Below are 26890 nucleotides of genomic sequence, written 5' to 3' on the forward strand. Positions count from 1 at the left end.
TGAACGCCACTGACCCTCATCAGGTATGGATTCATTGAGTCTGGTCTCTGCTCTGTTATCATCAGCCCCATCCAAAGGATGAAAAATGAAATCCTAGAGAGAATGGGGAGCTTGACTAGTCACTTGGTCAATTGTGGTGCCTGAATCTGAATTGAAACACCCTGGATTCAGAGTCCTTGGCTTTTTTTTTTTTTTTTTGCTTTTTGGGTCACACCTAGTGATGCACAGGGGATATCCCTGGCTCTGTACTCAGGAATTACTCCTGGCGGTGCTCGGGGGACCATATGGGATGTTGTGGATCGAACCTGGGTCGACTGCTTACAAGGCAAATGCCCTGCCCTCTCTGCTATCACTCCAACCCAGTACTTGACTTTTAATGAACACCCGAAGTTCTATCCCCTGCCCCCTCACAGAAACACGGGGACACAGTCATATTCTCTTCCAGGGGTTCCCGGATTTTTGCACACCTTTAGTTGAAGATGCTTTGGTTCATTTTTCCCCTTAGTGACTTCCTGGGCTCTGATTAGTTCTGGGTTTGGGGTGAATTTGCAGGAAACTTGAAGCCGAGGCTGTGTGAGAGCACGTGGACAGTGGCTTACCTTGGCTTCTCCAGGTGAGGACTTTATCCTGCTCCCCGGGACATGGCCACGGCCCAGTAATCACTTTGGCCTCCACAGAGCAATGGTTGTGGTGGATACTGGTGTGACATGATGTCCAAAGCTCCCCCAACCTCCTTTCCCTCCCACCCCCCACCACTGTGTGTGCTGCTGCTCAGAGCTCTCCACTGTCCCCTTCTCTGAGTTACTATATTTAATGAACAAGACTTGGTTTTACTGGACACTTCCCCAGAGATCTCACCCTGATGGATAGGTGTAACTTAGCACTAGTGCTGGACTGCTATAGGGTCCAAAAGGTTTGCCCCTTGCCATGAGATGGGGGCAAGTCTGGGGCACAGTTGATGCTCAAGTCCCTGTGATGGCTTTATAGGACCTGAAATCACATCTTGGCCAGGCACTTCTTCCTTCCCTCTCCTGACAAGTCTCCCTTATGAGCTCTTGCTCAGTGAGTCACATAATCCTAAAGTCTTGTCTCTGGTTTTCTTCTAGGGAACCCAGGTTTCCCTGAGCACCTTCATCTTCTCCCTTAGAAAAACAGCTCAGGAGTCCTCAGAAACTTGCATGATCTGGACCCCTGACTTTATCTGGTTCCCCAGGCCTGCTCCATTTCATCCTCTCAGAGCTGACTGCCCATGACTGGCAGCAGCTGGCGTGGGTCGAGGGTTTGCACGAAGCTTGCACTGCAGACTATGAGTTCTTTTTCTTTTTTAAAAGCCCATATAATTTCTAATATTTGCAGAAAGCCTTGGTTGGAAATCCAAACATGCCCAGTGAAAGAAAGTTGTCAGATAAATGTCATGATAAGAAATCATAGTTGAAAGGACATGAAAGAAACAGGTGTGATCAAGCCATGTTTAAAAGCATTCAAAGCCATCCCACTGCTTTCCTCTTAGAGACTCAAGTCCTTGTCATTTCTTAAGGCCCTCCATGTCTGCGTCTGTCCCCCACTCCCACCACTATGCCAGCCTAATTACAAATCATGATCCTGTTTCATCTTCACGCTGCCACCAACTGGACTCTCCCACTCTTTCTTCTGTATAATGCATCTTCCTACCTCAGAGCCTTTGCACATGCTCCTCTTTTTCTCTGGATTATTCTCTTCAGCCTTCTTGCTCCACTATCATTCAATAACTTCCTTAGAGAAGCCTTTTGGGATTTCCCAGACAAGTTTCAAGCACACTGCTTCATACACTATAGCATTCTGTAACTTTTCCTTCATGTTCATCACCTATCATTGTGTCATGAAACACTTCAGAGCTTAGCAGTTTGCTTACCATCCTGGTGTCAGTGGGACAGGCATTGGGGAGTGGCTTTGCTGGGTCTCATAAGGTTATTACTGGCCGTTGACCAGGGTTGTAGAGATCTGAAGGCTCAGCTTCTTATGTGCCCACATACATGGTTGATGGAAGGGAAGGCTTCTGTTCCTCATCAACAGAGAACCTTACCCACCCCAGCGGCCTGTGTGTTCTCATGGCATGGCGGCTGGTCTCCCCTGGAGCAAATGATTCTAGAGAAGAGCAGGAGAGGAGAGAGGGATAACAGGGAGTGGAGGGAATACACCTAAGATGGCGGTCACAGTCTCTTGATCACCGAGTCTGTGAAATCCAAAGCCAGAATCCTTAGAAGCGAGACACCAAGTCCTGTCTGTTCTCAGAGGGAAGGGAATTAAGCTCCTCGGCTTCTGGAAGGAGCATCTCAGAGGGCTTGTATTCAGACCACTTCTGTCCCTTATCACCAATATAATTTACCTTTAATTTCTGAGATTACTCGATCAAAATTTATCTCGGTTCTACTATTAAGAATGGAAATGATTCCCCGCTCCCCACTTTTCCCTTTTGTATTCCAGTACACATAGGAATGAAGTAAAATGTATTTAATAAAGAAATAACCTTACTTACTATGTTGTGAGTCAGGATAGTTCAAGGAAAACCTTAGGCAAAGGAGTCATGATCAGTGTTTAAGAAAATTTCATTGAAACGAGAGAGAGAGAGAGAAAGAGAGAGAGAGAGAGAGAGAGAGAGAGAGAGGAGAAGAAAAGTACTTGCCATACTTTTGAAAAATAGAGGTAGGTGGGGGGGCAGGGATGGGAGGGAAACTGGGGACATTGCTGATAGAAAATATACGCTGGTGAAAGGATAGTGTTGGAACATTGTATGACTGAAACCCAATCATGAACAACTTTGTAACTGTGTATCTCACTGTAATTCAGTTAAAATTTTTTTTAAAATTTTAAAAAGAAACTCAAGTTACTACTAAACAGTATTATGAAAATACTACCAAAAAACGAGTAAAGAAAAAAAACTTGGTTTCTAAATCAAAATACTCATATTTGGCCTTTTGCTTTGGCTTGGGACAAAACCATAAAGTACAGAACCTTTGATTCCACTCGCTCCCACCCCATCCTTTATTTCGCTAAAATTTATGATGCTCTTACTATATGCTAGGAAGAGTCCTAGGTACAGAGGGCTCTTAAAAGGACACATAAAGGTTTAATAAATGAAGATGTCCACATGTCAGCATTTGGAGCAGCCCAAAGGCCTTTGAATACTCTCCCGACGTGAAAGGCAATCAGTGACTATATTAGCCATAGCCCCCTTCCTAGTGAGTTTGCAGAGACTGTTTTTATCAGTCCAGCGTGTCACCCAAGCAAAGCAGGATATTTACATTTAATTCCAAAGCACTTGTGCCAACAACAGTCTGCTGCTTCTTGTACTTTTGGTCACTGTTTGCAAATGTGTAAAAGGTTCTGTCCAAGGAGCCGGATAAAGATAGAAAGAGAAAGGCATAATATATGACTAGTGGGGATCTCAGCGTGGCTGATGCGGAGAAACAGCCAGAGAAGGTCGCTGGGGCATGCGTGGAGAGTGAGAATAATGGGAAGAAATGGAATTGGAAAAAAATGAAATAGCAGCAAAAATGGGCTTTGGCTGAAATGAGTGCAGTGTGGTGAGAGGCTGGTGTGCTGCTTTGGAGACCTCCGTTCCCATCCCCTCTTGGCCCTGGCTGGGGGGGAGTCGCCCACTTCTTTCCAGGGCCTCTGTGTCCTTGTTTGTGAAAACTTTCGGGGAGCACTTTCCCCCTGGTATCACATTAACCCCGAATCCAGACATGGAAAACAGATTTGCTTCCTTTTGCTTAGAAAGAGCAGGGGGCTGTGTGTCTCCTGGGTATGCCCTTGTGCCCACATTTCCGGTTCATTCCACTGAATCCCAAATACCAGTCTACAACTTGGTTTTGGTTCTTGAGTTTTCCATGGTTGGTGTCTCTGACTACCAGAAGCCCAGGCTGCCACCTTGGTCCTCAGCGTTGTTATCAGCCACAGGGACTGATGAGAGCTGGGGTCTCCTGCCACTGCCCCTTCAGCTGGGCTACTGGAGCGGTACATCCTAGGACCAACCTGGATGGCTGCTATGTGGCTGGTCCCTTTATTGTTCCTTTCCCTTGATCACTTCTCTGATCATTGAATCCCAGGCTCACCTCCCAACTGGTGCCTCAGGCACTGCTTCCAAGGAGACCCAGACTCAGAGAGATTCCACAGGAGAAGCAAATCTCCACTAAGGTTCCCCCCAGTTGTCCAAGACACCACGACAGAGCTCCTGGGCTCCAGTTTACAGGCCACTGGGCTTGAAAGTAGTCACGTTTCCAATGCAGGTATTAAGTGGCTATCATGTTCGGCCTATAGTCTACTTCAGTACACCCTAAAGGAGAGAGTAAAAGGGATTGTGCCTGCCACAGAGGTGGGTGGGTGGGATTGGGGTGGGGGTTGGTAGGAGGGATATTGGGAACATTGGTGGTGGAGAATGGGCTGTGGTAGAGGGATGGGTACTCGACCATTTTATGACTGAAACGTGAGTACGAAAGTTTGTAAGTCTGTATCTGTACCACACGGTGATTCAATTAAAAAATAATAATAATAAAAAAGAAAGTAGTCACGTTTCTGTCTGGTGGGGACATTAGAAAATGTGCCTAGGCTTCTAGAATCCTGAGTAGAATGTGGGGCTTTAAAACCCCACGCCCCTGCCCTGTGCGTTTGAGGAAAGAGCTGTGGGAGCCCCTTTATAAACTGCTGATGAAATTGCGTTTTGACTTTGCAGGAGGTTATTAGGAGCCCGTCTCCCCTTCGCTCCCTTGCTTTATGGACTGAGAAAATGGGTCTGGGCCTGTTGGCAGACACTCGGGTCCCGCTAGGTCAGGACAATGAAGCGCAAATGGTTTCTGGATTGATGGAGGCCCTGTCACCCTCTTTAATGGGAAATTCCTTTTCTGATCCTTTCCCCAAACTTCGTGTGGGAGAATAAAGGGGGAAAACCAGCAGCTCTGAGGAACTTCTCCCGCAGGCCTGGAAAGGGGAGGAAGGCACCCAGCAGAGCATTCCTTACCCCTGGGCCCTCCAACGTCCTCTGTTTCACTACTTGGGCACAGTTCCAGCTGCCTGTCCCTCTGTTCGCTCACCTGTTGGCCTAGGTGGTCTCCTGGGGAATTCATACTCCCAGAAGGAGCCGGCTTTCATCAAAGACAGGGGTTGGGGGTTCCATGTCCCAGCTACCCTGCACCTGGGGTTGAAGGCTCCGAGCAGTGTGTGTGCCCCCCGGGAATAGGCACAGTCGCCCACAGAGGCAGCTTGCTGGCTCACACCCCGTGTGTGCTGCCTCCCTCCCGGCTTCACCCCCTCGCTGCTCTTGGGGTGTTTTTAGGCATCCCCAAATAGATTCCAGCTGCTCAAATCTTTGCCTCGGAGGCTGCATCCGGGAGAGTCTAAACGAGACGACCTGATGCTGAGACAGAGCAGGCAGTTCCAGCTTGCTGTCCAGGGGGGCAGCAGCTGTGTGGCGGATCACTGTGGCCTTGACTGAGGGGCTGACCACAGGACTCAGTGTCCCCCGGAAGTGGGCCAGAGCTGTGGAGACTCCGCCCAGGAGACCACAGTAGGCAGGAGCCGCTTTTCTCAACTGGAGGACATAGGTTCCTTCTGTGGACCCCAGGATATTCTAAGGGGGTCACAGGTGAAAGGTCACATTAGTTGGGGGGGCACGAAATGAAGGGGGGCAACTGGCAGAGAAAGGTGGGCATAGGAAGGAAATGAGGTCAGCAGGGGTCCTTGTTGGAGACAGGTTGAAAACACTGAGCTAGAGTACAGGGGGGATTCTTGGGTACTTCTCCATGACCACTTCCCATGGGCCCAAGCTGCCCCTTCCGGGACACCCATACCCCCACCCTGTCTGTGCTCACTGCCCACCACTTCAGCAATAAAGTCACACGGAGATTTCCCTGTATCCCATTTCTCACCCCTTTCGGGCCGATTCTGTGTCCTCTGTCTCTGTTGTTTTTCTCGACTTTCACCTTGCTGGACTTTGTTTCTGGTTTAAGGCCCACCCTGAGGGTCACCTCCTCTATGAAGCCTTTCCTACCTGCCTCCATGAGGAAGAGCTCCTGACCTGAGTTTCTTGTCTCCCATGTAATCCACAATGTCTCTCTCTGGCCTTAACCACTGGACCACGGTCACCCAGACTGGTCCCATTCGCACCCCCTCCCCCAACCCCCCACTCCTCCATGCAGGCAGCTCCACAGCCCGGACTGCGCCTGACTCAGAGGCCCGGGCACGTGGCAGCTGTTGTGTGTAGGTTGGGTCTCCCGGAGGCAGAGCCTGAGCCTGGGATTTCTTGGCATGGGGCTTATTTGTTTGCAGAAGGAAGCTGGTTGGGGGCAGGGGGCCAGGAAAGGACCACGCCCAGGTGAGATTCCAGGCCACACTGCACAGTGGGAACTTGTTGCTCACTCCTGGAGGGAGGCTGCCGCAGAAATCCCACGTGGCTGTGGCCGGGGAAGCGGGACTCTTCTTTCTCTGCACAGGTCACGCCTCTACTGAGGCTGATCAGGGGACTGACTCAGAGGCACCTGGGCACATCACGTGCGGGTATGTGCGCATGCGCATACAGGTGCATTGTATCTCCGGGAGAATTACAGGTAGATGTCAGAGGCAAAAGCCCCAGATGTTCCATCTGAACACCTCAAGGGCGAGCCCCACAATGATATGGGGGTCCGGAGAGTATCAGAGAATCCACTAAACGGCTCCCAACTGAGGATTGGGCTGCAGACTCTGGACGCACCCCCCGCCGTGGGACTCCTCTGCCCTTTACTCAGCCCAATTCTTTTCAAGCTAAGCTCCATCAGGGGTCCTAAGCTGACCCCCAAGTCCCCCACTCCCCACTCTTCCCCGCCCTCCCGAGGCTTGGATTTAGACCCTTAGACCCTTTTCGTCTCTACCTTTGACTCAGTGGCACCCTCCTAAGTTCGCCCTTCTAAATTAACATTGTGCCTTCATTTCTCCTCTCAGTCTTAAAAAACAAAAACAAACAAAAAGTACCCACTAGCAGAGGGCTGGAGAGATAGTTCAGAGGGTAGGGCTCTTGCCTTGCACATGGCCAACCTGGGATCCATCCTCAACATCCCATATGGTCTCCCTAGCCCACCAAGTGTGATCCTGACCACAGAGCCAGGAGCAAACCCTCATTTCCTTTCTTACATCTGCGTTGCTTTGCTGCACTTTATCAGAATCTAGTATGACACTTGTAGATGCTTTTAGTTATTTTGATATATTTTATATTTCCCTTTATTTAAACACCTGGTTTACAAAGTTGTTCACAATGCATTTGTCACTGCATTCAATATCCTAACACCAATCCTAGCACTAGTGTAGCCTTCCCTCCACCATTGTCCCCATTTCCCCAATCATCACCCAAGCCTGCCCCCCTTAGCAGGTACAAAATCATTTCTTTTATATTGCATATTATTATATTTATACTATTATATATTAAGTGACTAATTGAATTATCAAAATCACTTTAGCAAAAGAAAACTTGCGAAAATGTCATATCTCACCATGAGGTCATTAAGTCCTTGTCTGAGGTTTTACTAAGCTGTTGTTGCTAGCTGAGCCTTCTGTATTAATGTTTTTGTTTATTAAGCTTATATGGCCTCTGTGTTACTTTCCCATCTAATTTGGTGTGCTCCTACTGGGATGTCAGTATTATGGAATTTTGGAGGTATCATGAGACCACATTTGCAGCTACACACTCCTGCAACTCCAGAATATTTAACTGGGCCATGAGTTTACAAGGCAGTGGTTGTAGAGTGTGGGTGTGGCTGTTGGGGCCTCCAGAAGTAGAGGCGGTAGGAGAGGGGGGCTTCCAATCTCACTCCATGGGGACCCCAGACTTCTCATCCTGAGTAACCTGTGTACCTGGAATTGTTAGCACTTTGATATCTCTGCAGAATTCAGTTGTTATACTATGGAGTAGGGTTGCTGGCATGACAGTGGTTGTTGGGATATTAGTATGACTGCTAAGGATTTGGTAGGGTGGGGACATGGCCACCCCCCTCCCCAAGTCTCCCTCAGGGTACCCCAGAGTTTTCATTTGGGAGATTGGTGTACCCGTGAATTTTTGTGGCTAGTTGTTCTCTTCCGAGATTTAGTCATGAGTCTCTAAAGCTGAGCCAATAGATGAGCTCACATGACAGTGGTTGTGGGAGTTGGGTCTATTTTAACTTTTATATTTCTATAAGGGCCACATCCAGCTGTGCTGGTGGGGGAAGACAGATATGAGATTCATCCGGGCAATGCTTACTCAGCCAGATGATGCTGGAGGGTGAGGGCATGCGACGTCAGGGATTGGATTTAGGGCCTCACATAAGCTAGGCATGTGCTTTTATCATGTGAGGCTCATCCCCTGTATTCATTTATTGGACGAATATCTGGATGACCAGTATGCAATGTTTAGATTGTGAAAGAAATTCAACATTTTACTGGTGCACAAAATTTCCAGAAAATTTGATCTACCCCTTTAGGAGTGTGGGGAATACAGACTCTAGACAATACAAAAATCCTCATTCTTTGGAGCCATAACTCACAATTATTTGGGCCTCTCAGGTTTGCTCTCCTCTTTCTCATACCCATGAAGCTCAATTTTTCATCTCTGTTCGTGAAAACAGTGCTGGGTTTCTAAAGCCCAGCATCCTGGGTGGACCCTGTCTCTTTTGAACCTGTGACATTTAGTTTATTCCCTTCCTAGGGAATCATGAAGCGTTTTTTATTTTTTGGCACTGCAAGTTCTAAAATACCATGAGCTCCTCTATGTCAAAAATGGGATGTATGGTTAGCATTCATTGTTCACCGGATATTTGGTGTTGCCCCCTCTTGGGGGCACCTGGTGAGACTATCTGCCCTTGAACCATATCTAACCATGAACTTGCTTCAACCAATTACATGGGATGAAATGAGAGCAGAGTGAGGTAGTGCTGGATGTGACACTCATACCCCCTTCCTGCTGTAGCTACCAGGAAAGATCAGAGGTGGGACCTCCCCTGGCCAAGGTGCTGGAGTCAGGGAACTAGACACCAGAGACCTCCATATATGCTCTCACAGAGGAGGAGCATAATCAGGAAACCAATGTGCATTATTTCAAGGCTCTGAGAGTTGGGGGGGGTGTATTGCACACATAAGCTAGTCCCTTAGAATCTAATGGACATCTTAATGTCGATGAGACTTGAGATTTATATACTGAATGAAGCACACCGAAACATGCTGATTTGTTAGGTCTCTTTGCTTTGGAGTCACACCTGGTGGTGTTCAAGGCATACTCTTGCCTCTTCTGCTCAGGGGTCACTCCTGGCACTCAGGGGATCCTACACAGTGCTGGGTATGGTACTGGGGTTGGCGGCGTGCAAAGCATGTGCCTTAATCTCTCTGACTGCAGTCAAAGTCTGTGACCGAGGTGCTGCAAGGGACAGCCCAGGCAGGCTCTGGGGTGTAGATGTGAAGGGACTGAATTTGCAAAGCCAGTGTTTGAGGCACTGAGGAACTGTTTATGGCATTTTTCATTGGAGATGGCAAATGAGATAGAAGGGGAAGAAATTCTTAAAATTCCCCCTTCCCGCCCATCTTTCTTTTAAACGTTGTTCTCTGTGTATGAGGAGCTTTTGTGAGAAGCAGGAAGAAACTAGATACATAATTTTACATTTCTTTTAAAACACTGATTTTTTAAAATTTGTGTGGGCCATACCTGGTGGGGGTGGAGGTGGGTAGATGGATATGGAGTACCAGAAATCAAATCTAGGGCTCCACATATACACGATAGGTGCTCTTCTGCCTGAGTTATCTCCATTATCCTGATTTTTAATTTTTTTAAGGTATGAATAAAATAAAAATCATTGCCAAAGGAAAAAGTTATTTGTAGTTTGCAAACATTTATCTTTAGGCCAGCAGAAGTTGTTTTGATCAGATCTTCCATTCCTCAATTTCTTATTCTTTATATATCAAATTTCACGCCAAAAGCAAAAGGAATAAGTTTTCCAATGACAAAATAAATCTTGTATTTAATTTTTGTGTCCTGTTGCACTTTCTGAGGTTATTTCCTCCCATAATGGTGCAGGATCTTCAAAATATCTTCAAGAAGAGAAAATTTTTCATCAGCGCCTGCGACCGATGAATCACACAGACAATTTGCTACAATGGGCTTTTCTTTTTGTGTGAAGGCAAGAAATCCTGAGTGAGGAAGCTCAGACTTCACCAACCTCCTGGTTTTTAAATTACTCATCCAGACACGGAACAAAATTGAAAAATCAGAGAGATCTAGTTTGAAAGAAAAAGAATGGCTGATGGGTTGGGAATTAAGTAAGTACTCATCTTGCTTTTGTACTATTGGACGAAGAGGGTTGGATCAAAGTGGACATGGAAACATCATGGAATTGACAGGCCGGGTTAAAAGACCCAAGCCAAATGTTTATCACTATTGCCCCCTCCAAGCCACCGTTCCCCCTCCCCCCCCCCCAAAAAAAAACAACATACAGCTGAGTGTCTGTAGCAGTTCTCTGTCAGCCTCTCCCCTCATGCCGTAACAAACTCATTGACAAGAACTGTCATTGACTCTGCTTTATCTTCCGGGTGCAACTGAGAGGGTGCATTCCAAGTGCATCCTACGTAAATTGAGGTTTGCTTCCTGACCTGGGAGATCAATTCTCTGTCAACGAGAGCGGGCTGATGGATCACCATGTGGCTGCTGCTGCATTGAAAATCACATCAAATACCTTCTCAAACACACTTCTGAATTACAGGCTGGATCTCCGAAGACGAGGTTATGGATGAACCCATGTACCTCACCAATCTGTGTGTCTCGCAAAGCTGATTAAACCCGACCAAGGGCTCCGTGGTCTGCGTTGAGTTTCCAGCCCAAGTGAGGGGGTAGGGAGGGCAGCGGGTTTGGGTTAACGGAGTTCTGGAGCCCAGCGGAGGTTGCATTTGAACCATCTGCTATGTGCCATTCCCACGACCCTGGGTAAGAGTGCCAGTCCCTCTGTTCCAGCTTTCTCCGCTACCAAGTAGTGGTGATAATATGGCACTTCTCATATTCTCAGGGCTTTCACTTAAGCTGGGGTCCTTCAGGAGTCAGCCCCCCCACCCCCAGACATGAATTTAGGAGCATAAATTGGAGCGTGAAAATCAAGGAGGAGGACAGAGACGGAGTCAGTGAATGAGTTACCGAGCAAGCCACCATTGTGGGTGTCTGGAGTTTGATCCAGGGGACTCTGAACTATGCATATCAAAGTAAAGCATGCAACTACGGGGTGAAGAGGTATGTACAGCCCCAGTCCCATCCTTCCTTGACAGAGGGCTGTGGGTGCAGTCCCTGGGTAGGAGGAACTGCTGACTCTGCTCTGGCCCAAAGGAGCTGGCAGTGGTGGCTGTTGAAGTGGATACTGGCTCTTGGGAGAAGTCAGGTTAATGGGGGAATTATCAGGATAATGATGGGCTATTTTTTTGATGGGCTATTTTGAAGATGAAATAAATGAATGTGGAACACCAAGTCTCCAAAATGAGGACAGCCCAGGTCCAGGAACCACATTAATACCGGAGCTTGCGGCCATTCTTTGGGGGTGATGTCACAACTCAAAATGGAGTTGAGTTCAGGTTTTCTATTTTCTTTTTTTTTTTTCCTTTGGGACATTGAGGACCTTGGACACACAAGGCGGAAGTGCCAAGGTCTTCTTCTTGAAGATGACCGTGAGGGACATATACAGATTTACGCATAGGTATGAGGGTTGCTTGAATGAGCAGTGTGTTTGAGTGTGAAGTTGGCTCATGGCTGGAGCAGCTTTGCCAGAGGTGTGTTATCATGCCCCAACTGTGTGACTCATCCCTGCCTGTCAGAGGAACCGCAGTTGGAGGGCTCGGCCTCCACTGCAAGGACAAACAGGCTCTGAATCTCCGAATCTCCGAATGGATGGAGACAAACGAGAGGAATGCCTTCCTAACCATGTCCCTCCAACTGCCCGCAGGGAGCGCTCTCCAGGACTGGGGTTTCGAGGACCTCGGACGCCAACCAAGGAGAGCCCCTGAACCAGTGAATGTGTGACCACTGCAACAAAGGGGGCCCCAAGCGCCCTGTTTGCCACTTATGCTTGATTTGAAATACTGGCTTCTTCCCTCAGACATCTGCAAGGCTCCTCCCAGCCTGCCTGGCTCTCCTGAGTATGACATGATCTCTTTCTGCCGGATTCTCAAATACTGTCTCTTTCCTGAGCCTCCCCAGGTCAATTCTACACATATCAGACTTTATCGCTCTTGCCTCCACTCCTGCTGATGGTTTCAGTTACCTGGACAGTACGTTCAGGTCCTCATATGGCCCATGAAACTATGTGGTACATCCTTGGGTTTCTTCTGGGACTCTCATCTGCCACTTTCTCTTCTCTTCTCCAGTCCCAGTGACTCACTGCTGTTTTTCACATGTGTCCCACACAGTCCTGCCTCATGCCCTTTGCATCTGTGACTCCCCATGGCTAAGCATCCACTTTCTGACTCCAAATCACTCGCTCCATGGACACAGATCACTGCTCAAATGCCACCAGCCCAGAAAGGACTTGCCTACTCACTGTATCTTAGAGAGCACACACTCATGTTTTGTTTTTCATGTTTTCCGCATCCCATGTTTACTGGGTTGTCCTGTGCCCACCAGCCATGAGGACAAAAACTCTCAGGCACTGGGAATCTTGCTTTAGTGTGGCGTCAGCAGCCTCCACAGTGGTGACTGGCACTGAATAGGATATGTGTAAATGTTGGTTGAGTAAATGAATATCATTCCATTTCAGTCATGGGGCAACTGAATCCTACAGAACTGAAGAAAGACATATTGAATCTCTTTTCCACGGGGGCTCTCTGCCAGCCTTGATTCCTTCCCTTGCAGCCCACAGACCCCCACTGATTGGCTCCAGAGTATCCTTTGGTCAACCTCCATTGATATGACTCTTATTTGCGGCTCCCTTGGAATATCCTGAGGATCCACAGGGGGCCCTATGGCTCCTGGCTGAGAATTAATATATATATTTATTTATTTATCATTAATTTTTATTGAATCACTGTGAGCTACAGTTATAAAACTTTTATGTTTGAGTTTCAGTCATACAATGATTGAACACCCATCCCTCCATCAGTGTACATTTTCCATCACCAATGTCCCCAGTATCACTCCTCCTCACCCTGTCCCACCCCCTCCCTCTGCCTCTATGGCAGACAGTTTCCCTCTTATTCTCTCTCTACTTATGGGTATTAAGGTTTGCAATACAGATAATGAGAGGCCATCATGTTTGGTCCTTAGTCTACTTTCAGCACACATCTCCCATCCCGAGCGATCACTCCAACCATCATTGACTTAGTGATCCCAAGAATTACCATATTAAGTAACAACATACTTGTTTATTTCTCTCTACATTACATCTACCGTGTATCGGCACCTCACTTTAATTTTCATAACAAAAAGCCTTTGACATAGAGGGAAACAGAGGCACGGGAAGGCACTATGACCCAGCCAAGGCCATGGTCCAGTGAGCGACTGGGCAGGAATTTTTGAAAGTAATTTATTTGTTTTTCTTAATTGAATCACAGTGAGGTACAGTTACAGTTATTCATGATTGGGTTTCAGTCATATCATATTCTAACACCCGTCTCTTCATCAGTGTCTGAGCAGGGATTTAAGCCAGATAATGCAGCTGCAGGGCTCATGCTCTTAGCCTCTGCACTGAGCTCTAGGGGGTGGGGTGTGGGGGCAGGGTGCCCAGGCAGGGCTGCAGCGTGAGCTCCTGGAGGGACTCCATTGTTCGTGTTGACAGGAAATTTCTCATAAGACAAACGCCACTGGACCCTGACAGAACTCAGGGTACTAGGTTGGGTGCGGGGCACTTGGTCTGAGGTAAGACAATCACGGCCTGACCAATGCCATCAAGCCCACACACTTGAGGCAAAAGTCTCACAGCTGGGGGGCAGAGGATTTACCTTGGCACACAGCTTGCCATGTCAAACTGGACAGTGTCTTTGCTTCCAGAATATTCTGGTGTAATCATCCAAACATATCCATCAGTGGCTGTCATCTGGGCAAGGTCTCCTTCAAGGCAGACCCGGGTCACAGGGAGATGTGAGGGACTGAGTGAGTGGCATTGGTTCTTCCCTCACCCTCATACAGATGTACTGAGGCACAAACCCATCTGCCTGGTATGTCTTGTGTTGCCTCACTTCCGGTCTGTTCCCCTCCTCATCAACTTTAGGAAGGCTTCCCACCCTACTCCAGATGAAATCCCTTCCCTTATCCACTTTCCCTGGGTTGTAATTGTCCCACAACAAGCTCCCTCAGGGCCTCTACAAACCCATCGTCTGATGAACACGTTTCACAGAGTGATAACAGGGGCCCAGAGACCAGCCACTGTTGCCCCTTTTCTCCCTCACACCCCGAACCCCACTACTTTCACAGAAAAAGGAATTGGTCCAGGACATCATGGGGCAGTGAAGAGGACAGGCCAGGAACCCGCATCTCCTAACACCCAGTCCAGTGACCCGCAGGACACAAAACTCTCAACTACCTAGTCACAGAGGCTGGCTTTCCTCTGGAAAGTGGCCGAATCCTCCCTTCGCCTTGCCATGGTAACCATTTCCACCCTTTCTTATCCCTCTTTGGCCTCTGATTCATGGGATAGATAATTAATCAGGTCTTTGAGTAATTAAAAAAAATTTAAAAATGCCTTTGCATCGCCTAAAGTTACTTCAGTAATTTCTGCCTTATCGAGAGACTGATTCTGCAGACTGAACTCTTTTCCCCGTAGATAGGAAGTGCTCTCACCCGAGGCCCCATGGATTGAGGAGAAATGCATGGTCAGGTGGATAAACCCTTTGCAGATGAGGGGCACTGACTCTTGACAGCTCAGTCTCCCCTCAACAGCCTCTCCTTAGAGTCGTCTTGTGTTCAGAGCCTACTTCAACATAGGATCATTCATTAAAATACTGGACTGGCTTATCCGAACTAGCCTCTGCACCTGGGCCTTGCCGAACAGTTCAGTATCTGCTTTTCAAGGGAAGCCAAGTAAATGCAGTGCTGGCTTCTCTTGAGTTACTCCCGGGGCATCCCTGACCCCATCCTTGCCTGGTGCTGAGCCCTGAGATGCAGCCTCTTTGTCATTACCGACCACTTCTCTGTCATTACCTCCTCATGTGGCATCTAGAAACCCATCCCCACGCCGACAGCTTCATGCTGGATATTTGGGTCCGTCACAGAAACCTCGGGGGACATTCTCGGGAATACAGAGCAATAACGGAAGGACCAACATCCCAGCCAGGACTCCTGAAACTTCTCATGACCGCAGTCAGGGCTGATCACAGCCTCTGGGGAGAGAACGACAGGGCGAGTTTAAGCAAGTGAGGGCAAACCACTTCAGTTGGGGACCTTGCTCAGGAAGGGAGGCAGTAGTTTCTCATGGTTAAGTCTGGAACTCGTCGTCTTGAGGTCGTACGTTCCCAGATTCCTGGCTGTGCGAGTATTCGGCTGGGCATGGCTGATGGGAGGCAGGGATGATGTGCAGAGGAGAGAGCAAAGAAGGAATTTCTCCCTCTGCTCTGCATTGGGTGATTTTTCCATCTTCCAAGCATCTCCCCCGCCCCCTGCTGCTCTCAGTCTTTTAACCAGTAAGGAAAGAGCTCACCTTTGTCTTTTCCTGATTTTTTTTCTTGAATTCTATCAGAGGGGAGAAATTTGCTTATTAAGAGGTTGTAAACTTTCAGTTGCCACCATGCTTACCGCCCATCTCCACAGGCTCGGGGCAAGCCTCAAGCATGAGTGAATCTGTTGAAAAACTCAGGTATGCGGGTTTTGTGACTGGAATCTCCAGGATCTCACGGAGTCAGGGATGGGCAACTTCCTCCCATTTCCCTGTTCTTCTGGGAGCCTGGTAGTCATGCCCACAAACTGCCTCTGGTATTATAAAAGCTCATTAATGGCCATGATCCAGAGGCTCACAAATATATCTTAGAAGAGATCAACAAGCTGCAGAGATGCCTCCAGACCCAAAGTCACCATCCAGTTAAAAATTTAACTTCAGCTGTACCATCCTATTTACAAGTTTAGAATTCCTGGAGTTGCAGCTAGCTGTGTGACATACTCTCCACCACTGTTGTACCAAGAGTAACACACCACAGTGGACTGGGTGTAAAGTAGAAAGCAAGTGATGTTGATAAAAAAATATTAGCTTACAAGGCTCAACCTGTAACAACATGTTAGTAATCTCTTCTACAAGGACTTAATGACGCCAGGTTGGGATTCAACAATCTTCACACACTTTCTCCTAAGGAAACTTTTTGGGATAATTTTTAGCAGATTATTCATAACAAGCAATACAAAATAAATTACTTAGGGCCTGGAATTGGGGTAGGCTTGGGTGGCGGTTGGGAAAATTAGAAATAATGGTGGTGAGAAGGTGTAATGGTGATGGGATTGGTGTTGGAATTCAGAATGTGATTATTATGAAAAAACTATAAAAATAAAATTTAAAATAAAAAAGTTGTAATCTTCCATGAATTTTATTATTATTATTATTTATTGTAAACTTTACTATTATTTTTGGTTTCTGGGACATCTGAGAGTGCTGGTGGCTTACTCCTCACTCTATGCTCAGGGATCACTCCCAGTGATGATCTTGGGACCATCTGTGGTGCCAGGGATTGAACTGGGGTCCACTCTGTGCAAGGCAAGTGCCTTAACCCCAATATTATTTCTCTGACCCTCATGAATTTATACTTTGAAACACTGATGAAGCCTTTGTGTTCTCCCAGTAAACAAGAAATAGACGAAATAGACAAAGGTCTGTTCCCTCAAAGTAAAAGCTCTCAGCACAACTACAGAACACCCACCTTTGTGAATTCCCACCACTTTCTTGTTTTTAATGTATTATTTTTGTTTGGGGGCCACAATCCTGGCAGGGAACACTGCTGTTGGGGTTTGGAACTGTTCCTTTTTTGGGTGGGGGCATACCCAGTGTTGCTCAGAGTTACTCTTGACTCTGCACTCAGGGATTACTCCTGGCAGTGCTCATGGATCATTTGGGATGCCATAGATGGAGCCCGGGGTTGGCTACATGCTAGGCAAGTGTCCTACCTGCCATGTAATTTCTCTGGCCTCCTTGGTGCTGTTTCTGAGGACATTATTATCCCAAATTGGGCACTTAGTCTCTCCTCCCCTCAGCTGGTCTCCTGATTGAAATCGTCTCTGTTGTAAATACCTGAAGCAGTTTGTTCTCCCTTAGTAGGTCGTGATGAGGTGAGCACTGGTCAGTGACGGAAGGCAATAAATGCCTCTTTGGCTCAGGGGACTTTGAGATGAATCTGTCTAACTAGAACATAAGGGGAAGGTGGGGGATGGTGGGGGGGGGGGGGGAGAACACGTGCCCAGTCTGCTCTGAGGACCATCCACCAGGCACTACTATGCTTCACCTTCGGGTTTCCTACTGGAGCCCATGAGGGAGGATTGGCAGCCGCCTCTGAAGACATGAACAGGTGAAATCATTTTCTTCCAGTCAGGCTTTCTTTGCTTGAAACAGAAATTCACTCAAAACCAGCTGCTCCCTGAAACCACAGAGGAGAATCCCTACAGGCACGTCGAGGCTGGGGCGGGCAAGGCAAGGGGTAGGTGAGGGTTGACAAAAGACAAGTTTGTCAGCAATTTTGTGCCGTGCTCTGGAATCTTCGCCTTCTTCCCTGAGTTGGGAGTCTAGTGAGTAAAGAGAACTTCATGGACATGAGCTGCCGGCGTCTCTCGTAACTGCAGTTCCACTTCCAGTCCTGGCTGCTAATTGCAGACACGTTTTGTTACAGGTAGTCAATAGGACTCACTCCTAGTCCGTGGAGACCAACGGTGCCATTCTGTATTCACGGCCAACGGATCACCGGGCTTCATCAGAGAATCATTTTAAAACAAAGCTTGGTCAGCTGTTTAATAATTTACTGATAGTGACAGCAGGGAGAATATCTAATAACCAGTGAGATTGGCTTTCAAATAGAAAGTAAATTCATGTTAGGAGAGCCAGAGGAGAAGAGCTAGGCGGGGTGGAGCACGATTAGCAGGAGGGAAATATTTAACATTTGTCAATTCCTGATTTGTTTTTCTTGAGTCCTATCAAGAAGGAAGACACCTGATGAGTGAGGAGTGACAAAACCCCCAGCAATAACACTCTAGCTGAGTGAGCTCCACCCACCCGTGCCAGCCCTTTGGTGGGCAAAGGTTGAAGGATGCTATTCTAGCACATTCCTGGGCCCTCAGTGTTCTCCTGGGGAAGGGGAACTAGAAGTCTCTTGTTTCTTTTTTTTTCTTTTTTGGGTCACACCCGGTGATGCTCAGGGGCAAGTCCTTGCTCTGCACTCAGAAATTACTCCTGGCGGTGCACAGGGGACTGTATGGGATGCCGGGGATTGAACCCAGGTCGGCTGCATGCAACGCAAATGACCTACCCACTGTACTATTGCTCTGGCCCCAGAAATCTCTTGTTTCAATGCATAGACTCTCATGCCAGTTGAATACTGAAGAGCATCCATCTGGGCCAGTCCGGGGACCACTGGGGACTCCCTCGTCTTGTCACCTTCCAGTTCTTCCTGGGGCAGGGAAGGCCTGGCAAATTTAGAAAGCAAAGCCTGAAAGAAACAAAATCAACCCAAATGACAACATCACATTCTTCCACTCTGAGGAGTACCTGGTCCAGAATTTATTACAGGAGTCCTGTCTTGTGGGTGAATGGAATTTATGGATTTTTGCTTACTAGCCATGCCCTCTTGAAATGTCTGTAAAGGACAAAAAAAAATTGAGATGGTAGGTCTTGAAGTTCCCTAGTTCTGATATCCTTGGTCTGTGGATGGAGGCATGATTTGAGTGATTTTAAAAGGCCCAGATGTCGAGGGACAGCAGGATGTTAAACCAACCCCGTGAACCTCGGTCTCCTCCCCTGCGAACTGGGAAATCATGAGAGGATCACAAGGGAGCACACACACACCCCAGGCTTTTAGCTCTGTGCCTGGATCAAACATTTCAGTAAAGGCAGGGACAAAGAGGCAAGTGGAAAATTTCCAAGGTGAACAGCCTTTCAGCTTCAGGGGCAGACGGTGATAAAAGGGGTTCCGGGAGAAAGGAATAACTCAGTTTCCCCTGCCCTTTGCCCCCTTCCCCAAAGCACAGGGCACAGTCAGTCCTCACACCGATTCCTAAATCTGCTGGACCAGAGCAAAGTCCTGAGATCAGATGAGTTTTGTGTTCCCAGATGGTCATTTTCTCCAACTTTTCACCCCCCAGAATTGTGGCATTCATTCTTCATGTTCATTTAAACAAACCCATTCTCCTTCTGCCTCGAGTTATTAGCTCTGTTTTTTGGGCTTGTAGGAATAATGATCTATCAACACTTCATCTGATGTGAGAACCGTCCGAGTAACCGTGTACTGTCTTGGCTGCTCAAGCCCATGAACCGGCCCTGTGAGCTCGCTCGTCCTCTGCTCCCAGCCTGCTTTTTGCTCAGGTCCGGGAGGCTGGAGGAAAATTTGCTGTTATTATCCTGGGTGAAATGTCTTTCTGTGCAGTCCAGCAAAAGACTTCTTAAAAAGGCCATTTTTGGAAACAGAAGGAGCCGATGTGTTTCCTGCTGGATTACCTATGGAGTGGCTGGTAGGTGGGAAAGGTTTGGAGGATGGCATTCATGTTTTGGGACAGAGTCAGGGGAGCTTGTGCAGAAAACCTAGGCTGTGCTCAGCGTGGGGGAGCTGAGTGAGCTGCTGGGTGGAGGGGAGCAGGTGAGTAAGTCAGCTGGGGGCATACACCTCCATCCACCTGTGGGTACCAGGATCTCCCAAGAAGCCACAGGTGAAAATTCCATAAATGGAGGGGGGTGTAGTATAAGACTGAGGGGGAAACTGATAGAAGAGGGGCCCACAGAAAGGAAATAAATAAGGTTAGAAGGGGCCATGGCAGAAGGAAGACCGAGAAACACTGCTATTATATATATATATATATATATTTCCCTTTTGGGTGGGCTGGAGCGATAGCACAGCGGGTAGGGCATCTGCCTTGCACGCAGCCAACATGGCCGACCCGAGTTCGATTCCTCCGCCCCTCTCGGAGAGCCGGGCAAGCTACCAAGAGTATTCGATATGCCAAACACAGTAACAACAAAGTCTCCAATGGAGACGTTACTGGGCCCGCTCGAGCAAATCGATGATCAACGGGAGGGCCTTTACTTTACTTTACTTCCTTTTGGGTCACACCTGGTGAAGCACAGGGGTTACTCCTGGCTCTGCACACAGAAATTACTCCTGGGGGTGCTCAGGGGACCATATGGGATGCTGGGAATCGAACCCGGCTCAACTGCGTGCAAGGCAAATGCTCTACCCACTGTGCTATCGCTCCAGCCCTTATAGATTGCTTATTAAAGCAGCTCATCGACATTTCGATGCATGAGTGAGGTGGACAGTGGTTACCTGGCTGCCTCAAGAGGCCCGGAGGAAATGCTTCTCCCCAAGCCCTTCCACAGTGAAGGCCAATGAGCTCCGCCCTCCCCATCACTTTCCTGGCCAAACTGATTGGTTCAGGAAACAGAGCATGCTCCAAACCTGCCAATCACTGTCTTCGCTGGAGGTTTTTTTTGGGGGGGGGGGCATGGAATGGGGTGAGAAGGAGAGAGTTTTGCAAAAGATTTTTTTTCCTTTACTGCACTGTCCTGCACTGTCCTCCCATTGTTCATCGATTTGCTCGAGCGGGCTCAGTAACGTCTCCATTGTGAAACTTGTTGTTACTGTGTTTGGCATATCGAATGCATCACGGGTAGCTTGCCAGGCTCTGCCATGCGGGTGAGATACTCTGGGTAGCTTGCTGAGCTCTCCAAGAGGGACGGAGGAATCCAACCTGGCTCAGCCAGGCTGGCTGCATGCAAGGCAATTGCCCTACCGCTGTGCTATCACTTCAGCCCTTTCTTTACTGAAGCTATTAAAAAACAATGCAGTTAGTCTAAGAAGCAGGTATATAGCATGAATATTGGAGTCTGCTGTGCATTCAAATCTTAGGTCTTTCAACATACTATATCTGTAAAATAGAGATGGTAAACTGCCTTAGTTCTTGTGAGAACTAAGTAAAATATATGTCACCTAGCACAGTACTGGGTAAGAAACCTGTTTTTTTCTGAGTACTTTAAAACACCAATGACTACAATGTGTTAATCACTATGTATATATTAGTGAATAAAGTGATCATAGACTCTAAATTTATGTTTATCGTCTTAGAGACCATAGCATAGAAGGTAGGGCGTTTGCCTTGCATGCGGCCGACCTGGGCTCGATTCTTCCACCCCTCTCGGAGAGCCGGTAAACTCCTGAGAGTATTCCGCCTGCACGGCAAAGCCTGGCAAGCTCCCCGTGACATAGTCGATATGCCAAAAACAGTAACAACAAAGTCTCACAATGGAGACGTTACTGGTGCCCGCTTGAGAAAATCAATGAACAACGGGAGGACAGTGCTGAAGTGCTGCTGGGGGTGTAAGTCATGAGAACTATAAAGTCGTGTTGCTTAACAACAGAGTTATATCCTAAGAAATGCATCACTAGGTGGTTGCATCGTTGTGTGAAATCACAGAGCAGAACCACACCGACTTATGGTCTAGCTTATGCCTTTGGGACCTTCAACACAGTTCCTGATTCTTCAAGGACCACAACATCATTTAGCAATCTATGACTCTATTTCATTACCACGTCTTCCCAAACTAACCATAAAGAAAAGCATGCATAAGACAGCCAGGCAGTCACACACACACACACACACACACACACACACACACACGCACACATGCACACACACACTTAACTGTGTTAGCATACGACAGTGTCCTTTTGCATCTTCTTCAGTTCCCCCTTTGACTCTTTCTCTGTCCTTCTCTCTGTGCTCTGGGTGCAGGCTGATCTTGGCTTCCTGCTTTCCTACATAACAGTTCCTCATAGGACTGTCTTCTGAGAACACAGCAAGAGACACAGAGGAGAGGCCTGCAGGGGTGACCAGCCCATTTCCTGTGTCCGTAAAGCCAGCAGCCAGCTTGGAAGGAGGACCCGGCAGTTGGTTCAGTGTGCGGAAAATCTCTCGAACCACAAAGAACTCGAGCTGAAAAAGGATTCCCCTGCCAAGTGCTGCTTTTGGATGTGGTCTTATCAGTGGCGGCTATGCAGTTTTCCAGAGCAGAATGGTTGAAATCGTGAGATTACACTGGAACATTCTTTCTCGTTCCCGCATTGCATTTGAGCTCTGAGTGTGCCCTGGCTGACACCATTCATACCCGTTCAACTTCCTGCCACTGACACAGTGCTCGAGCCGGGCCTGTGGGCTCTGCGGGAGCCCGCGGTGCGTGCAGAGCCACCTGCTAATAGAAAGGTTAACTTGTATTTTTGAATTATTGATGGTTGCTTGTTACTAATTTTTTTCCTTAGAAAGGAGGAAATTATTAATGAAGAGATCATTGCCAATGTGTCTGACATCTATTAATGGTTTCATCTCGCAACCAGATTAAAAGAGACAGCTGGTCCATGAATTTATGCGTGGAGACAGCACCAAATGTGCTGACAACTCGGTGGGAAGAAGGGGCCCGGACCCTGGCAGGGAGGGCTCGCAGGCCAGGCCTGGCCAAAGCCACAGGTTCTCCCTGCATCTTCCCCAAGGTGGCCTTCTAATGGTTCCTGGCTCTCCCCCCGGGCTTGTCCTCTGGGGACACTTCCTGCACGGGTGCCTTGGAGCCTGGTGTGCAATGGGTGTGGTCCAGCACCCCGTGGGAGCCAGGGTACATGCAGATTCCGGGACTTTCCCTCCAGTCCCGGGGGAGGTTACACTACTGCTCCTAGAACCACAGTTGGAGAAGTGGTTTCAGGCTACCCAAGGGGCTGGAGGATCCAGAAGGACAAGTGTATCTGGGTTCCCTTGGTGGCTGAGGCCCCTTACCAAGGTGTCTTCCCCCCAGGCCCCCCACTGGGGCGCATCATCCCTGAGGCCAGTGAAGCTGCTGGAGAGATGGCCACACGTGCTTCCGGCCTGGTCTCTCTGCTCCCTTCCTCCCCAGGGAGCAGCCCCCACACCCAGCTGGCCCTACTGCAAGACCACCCACCCTGTGACCTCTGTCCCAGGTGAGGCAGCGGGCTGAAAGCCCACCCCAGGGCTCAGACCTCCTGCAAAAGCACAGCTCACACTTGAAGCCTGTCGGTGCTGAAGGGGATGCCTGGTGAGGAATGGGAAACTGAGGCACAGGGGCATTTTTTTTCCCCACCATCCCCCCCTTTAAGTCCAAAGGTCCTGTGGTATTCAGGACAGTGCCACCAGGAGGACAGAGGCCTTCTAGGACTGGATGGGGCTCCAGGGTAGCGCCCCTTCTACCAGCACAGAGCTCATCCCAGGCCTGATGTCCTTCTGACCAAGCCTCATTTGGCAAGGGGTGAACGTGACATCCTGTGCTCCCAGAGCAGATGGCCATGGGCACTCCGCTCTTCCTTCCCAGTCACACCTGGGTTCCCCCTGCGTGTGTGTGGGGGGGTGCTGCCCCTCTCAGGGTCTTGGAACAGGCCTTGGGCAGAAGGGGCCTGGCAGCCATGTGTCTCTCAAGCCTAGACCTGGGGCAGAGAGCCTGCCACTAACTTCCCTTCCTCCCAAGCCCCCAGGTTCCTCCCCCCAACCCCACAGGAGGAATGAAGTGGGTGGGTCAGGAAGAGCTGGGAGGGTGTGGTTCCGCCCAGAAGCAACTTCTCTTCTGTGCTGTGGTTACCTCTGAAACAGGGATGGGGCAATCGTGGACCAGAGGGCATGGGAGGGCACGGAGTGAGTGTTCTCTGAAGATGCTATAGGATCTGCTCTTCCAGAAAGCTTGAGAGGGAATGAGCAGGAGCTAGAGGGGGCCGGGAAGGGGCGAGTGCTTCGCCTGGGCTCCGTGGTGACTTAGAAACCTCCCTTCTGCCCCGGTCAGCTGGGACCAACCACACACAGGCTCCAGTGCGCGTTTTGGGGCCGGGGCTCCCTGTGAATGCATCTGGGGTTGGGGATTGGAGAGAGAAACTGGTCAGTAGCTTAGCTCTGGGTTGGACATGTCCCATTCCCGAGATGCCAAGGTGGCCAGGCGACCCTAGAGACTAGAGACTAGCTCTCAGGGCACACAGAACCAGCCCTCCAACCGCTGTTTGTAAGTAAGTGATTCAGCCCCAAGCTCCTCCTGCTCCCTCTTTGGGCGTCTGGGGAGTTTGAGACTAGGAGCTTGCAGGACTATAGGGTAGTGTGATGCCTTGGGGACCAGGGTCTCTTTTCAAGGGGTCCTCATGGGAACAGTGTGTGTGAAGGCAACACCTTGGTTCTCTGCCATGGCAGCTCCAACCAGCATCCAGAGTCCCCACTTTGGGAATCCCTGGGTATGTCTGCCTTTTATAAGCCACAGGAAAGGGCTTGGTTCCAGTACTGTCTTTGGAGGCCCCATAAAGGATTGGGGAAAGGCTGTGCTGACACAGGTGGATTTGGGGTCATGAAAAGGGGCTCTCCTGAGCAGGGCTGAGGTGCCCCTGACCCCCAACTTTCACAATACAGGGTCCGCCCCACCCTAGGGCTCAAGCAGCCCCTGGTGTCTGTGGGACCCTGCACCCTGGGAGGGCACAGCGCCTGCTGGCTCATAGGGTCCAGCGCTCAGTCTGTCCGGGTGATGCTTCAGAGTTGCAGTCCGACATGGTCTTTGTTCAGACCGGAAGGAAAAGGAGCTTCATGGTCTGCGGGTCTCCAGAGGAGAGTGGAAGGCAGCGAAAGGGTGGGGGTGAGGGGGGGTCTCAGGCCCTGGCTGAAGCGGGAGTGGGGACGAGGGAAAGGTGTGGGTGATTGAGAGGGACGCTGAAGTGGCTGATGGGGATGGGGGGGGGGATGTTGCAGCAACCATGAAGAATAGCCCAGAAGAGTGATTCTACGTGTGTGTCTGTGTTATGTGTGTGTGTGTTGGGTGGGGGGGGGGGGGCGCACGCCGGGGGTGTGTAGGTGGAGTAGGGGGATGCCGACTCCAGGATCCGATGACGCTCATTCCAGGGGATGAGGGTGTGCCCGGGACCCCACCAGCATTCGCCCCACTCACCACTCCAGCTTACTGCAGACGCCCCCCCGCCCCCGCGTCACCTGGCCGCCCACCCCGCCGCCACCCCCATCCCGAGTGGAGCCGGCCGCGCCCCCAGCACCCCCGCACCGTTCACCTGTTCTCCCACTCCGAGTTCAAACGGCGGCTTCGCCCCCACCCCGCCCGCATCCCCGCTCCCCGCCCTCCACCCCACCCGCCTCTCCCGCCTCCCCGCGCCGCCCCCGGTACCTGCGCCCCAGCCGGGCCGACGATGCTTGGCGGCGGCGAGGACCCCGCGGGGCGCGCGGGTGCGGGCGGCGCGTGACTGCGCGAGCGGCCGGGGCGGCGTGCGGGAGTCGGCGGCGGGGCCGGGGCGCGGGCGAGCGGGCGTGCGGGCGTGCGGGCGGGCGTGCTCGCGGCGGCGGCGGCGTTAGGACTCGGGGGACACCGCCCCCCGCCCCCCGCGTCCCGCCCCCGCCCAGCCTCCCGCTCAGTGCGCGCCGCGCCTCGCTCCCGAGCGCACAGGCGCCGGCTCCGCCAGCCCAGCGGCCGCGCCGGCGATGCGGGGCCGCCCCGCGCCCGCCCGTCTCCCGGCCCCGGCGCCCGCGGGAAGGCGCTGAGCCCCCCGCCGCCGTCCGGATGGCGAGTGTCGCCGCGCTCGCCCTGTGCCTGCTCCTGCGGCTGCAGCGGCCGTGGCTGCCCGGCGCCCGCGCGCAGAGCGCCGCAGGTGAGTGAGCGAGCGCGCCCGCCCGCCCGCCCGCGCGGGGTCCCGGGGAGGGGGTCCCCCCATCGGACCCCAAAGTTGTGCGGGCGCCGCCGCCGGGCCGGCCCCGCGCGCCCCCCGGGACCCCCGCGCCCCCGGCATCGGCCCGAGTGCCCCGCGTCACTTTCCTGCCGCGTCGCCGGGGCCGCGCGGCAACTTTGCGAGGCGCCGGCGGGCATCTCCGCCCGCCCGCCTCCCACTTGTCGGAATCTGTCACTCGAGTGTTCCGGGTTGGGGGATGGTGGGGACGGGGGGTGCGGCGAGACGAGGAGCGGCGGCACCGACGCCCGGGGTGGAGCGTTCTCGTCGCCGCCGCAGCTTCTTTGGGGGGGCGTCGGCGAGGGGTGGGATGCGGGGAGGGAAACGCGCGCTTTTCGCGGGGCGCACGGGTTCCCAGCAGGCCCGGAGGCGACGGTTCTTTTCCCGCCTCCCCCCCACCCCCCACCCCCGAGACGCACCCAGCTCCGGACTGGCTCTCACCCCCCCCTCCCCATCCCGCACCCCTAAACTACCCACCCGAGGACCCCCGGCCAAGGCCGTGTGTGTGCGCGCGCGCGGGAGCGAAGCGCGGGGAAGCGGCAACCCCTGGCCTCCCCCTGGGGTTGCCAGCCAAGGGGCGCCCCTGTTAGAGGTCCATCTCAGTGTCCGCCGGGAGCAGGTCTGCTCCTGAAAAGTTTGGGGGACGCTTCTTTGGGCATGGCCGTTTGAAGGATGATGAGCAGAAGCAGTGCTTCCAGGTCCAGGGGTGCGGCGGCGGGTAGCCCCCGTAGGTGGCCAGTGGTTAAACGGGCACGATCAGGAGAGCCCCACGGTTCTGGGGCTTCCCCATCACCACACCCCACTCGCCGCAGGCAGCTGCCAGCCCCACAGGGGCGGGAGAGAGGCAGGGAGGACGCGATGCTGGTCGCTTGCTTCCAAGTTCGAATCACCTTCAAGTTTCTTAGCACCTTTGGGTGCGTCCTCGCCGCCGGGTTTTGAGGTTGCGGGCATCGGAGGCTTAGGCGGGCGAGGCAAGTGGCCCTTGAGAGGAGGCTTGGTTTTGGATTCTAAGCGACAGCGGTGCCTCCCC

General features: G+C 50.8%; 1 protein-coding gene and 1 long non-coding RNA gene across 17 annotated transcripts in view; one reads left to right on the forward strand and one right to left on the reverse strand.

The window, feature by feature from the left end:
- Positions 1-15127: 15127 nt before the first annotated feature.
- LOC130030639 (uncharacterized) lies at positions 15128-25421 on the reverse strand. The gene is made up of 3 exons (XR_008793470.1): positions 25308-25421; positions 22275-22358; positions 15128-15315 (listed from the first exon to the last, which is right to left on the reverse strand). It is a non-coding gene; the product is annotated as an uncharacterized LOC130030639 (long non-coding RNA).
- Positions 25422-25508: 87 nt separating this feature from the next.
- Positions 25509-26890, forward strand: part of PTPRT (protein tyrosine phosphatase receptor type T) — a 1141641-nt gene continuing 1140259 nt past the window's right edge. For 14 of the 16 annotated variants that reach the window (XM_056121255.1, XM_056121260.1, XM_056121253.1 and 11 more), the window contains exon 1: positions 25510-25785. In XM_056121255.1, the coding sequence (XP_055977230.1) occupies positions 25698-25785 (88 nt within the window). In that variant the 5' untranslated portion in view covers positions 25510-25697. Of the gene's footprint in view, positions 25786-26890 lie in introns of all 16 variants that reach the window. The other 2 variants (XM_056121254.1, XM_056121267.1) reach the window with 2 other exon arrangements.

Source organism: Sorex fumeus, unplaced genomic scaffold, assembly GCF_029834395.1.
Source record: "Sorex fumeus unplaced genomic scaffold, SorFum_2.1 ptg000044l, whole genome shotgun sequence".
Taxonomy (NCBI): domain Eukaryota; kingdom Metazoa; phylum Chordata; class Mammalia; order Eulipotyphla; family Soricidae; genus Sorex; species Sorex fumeus.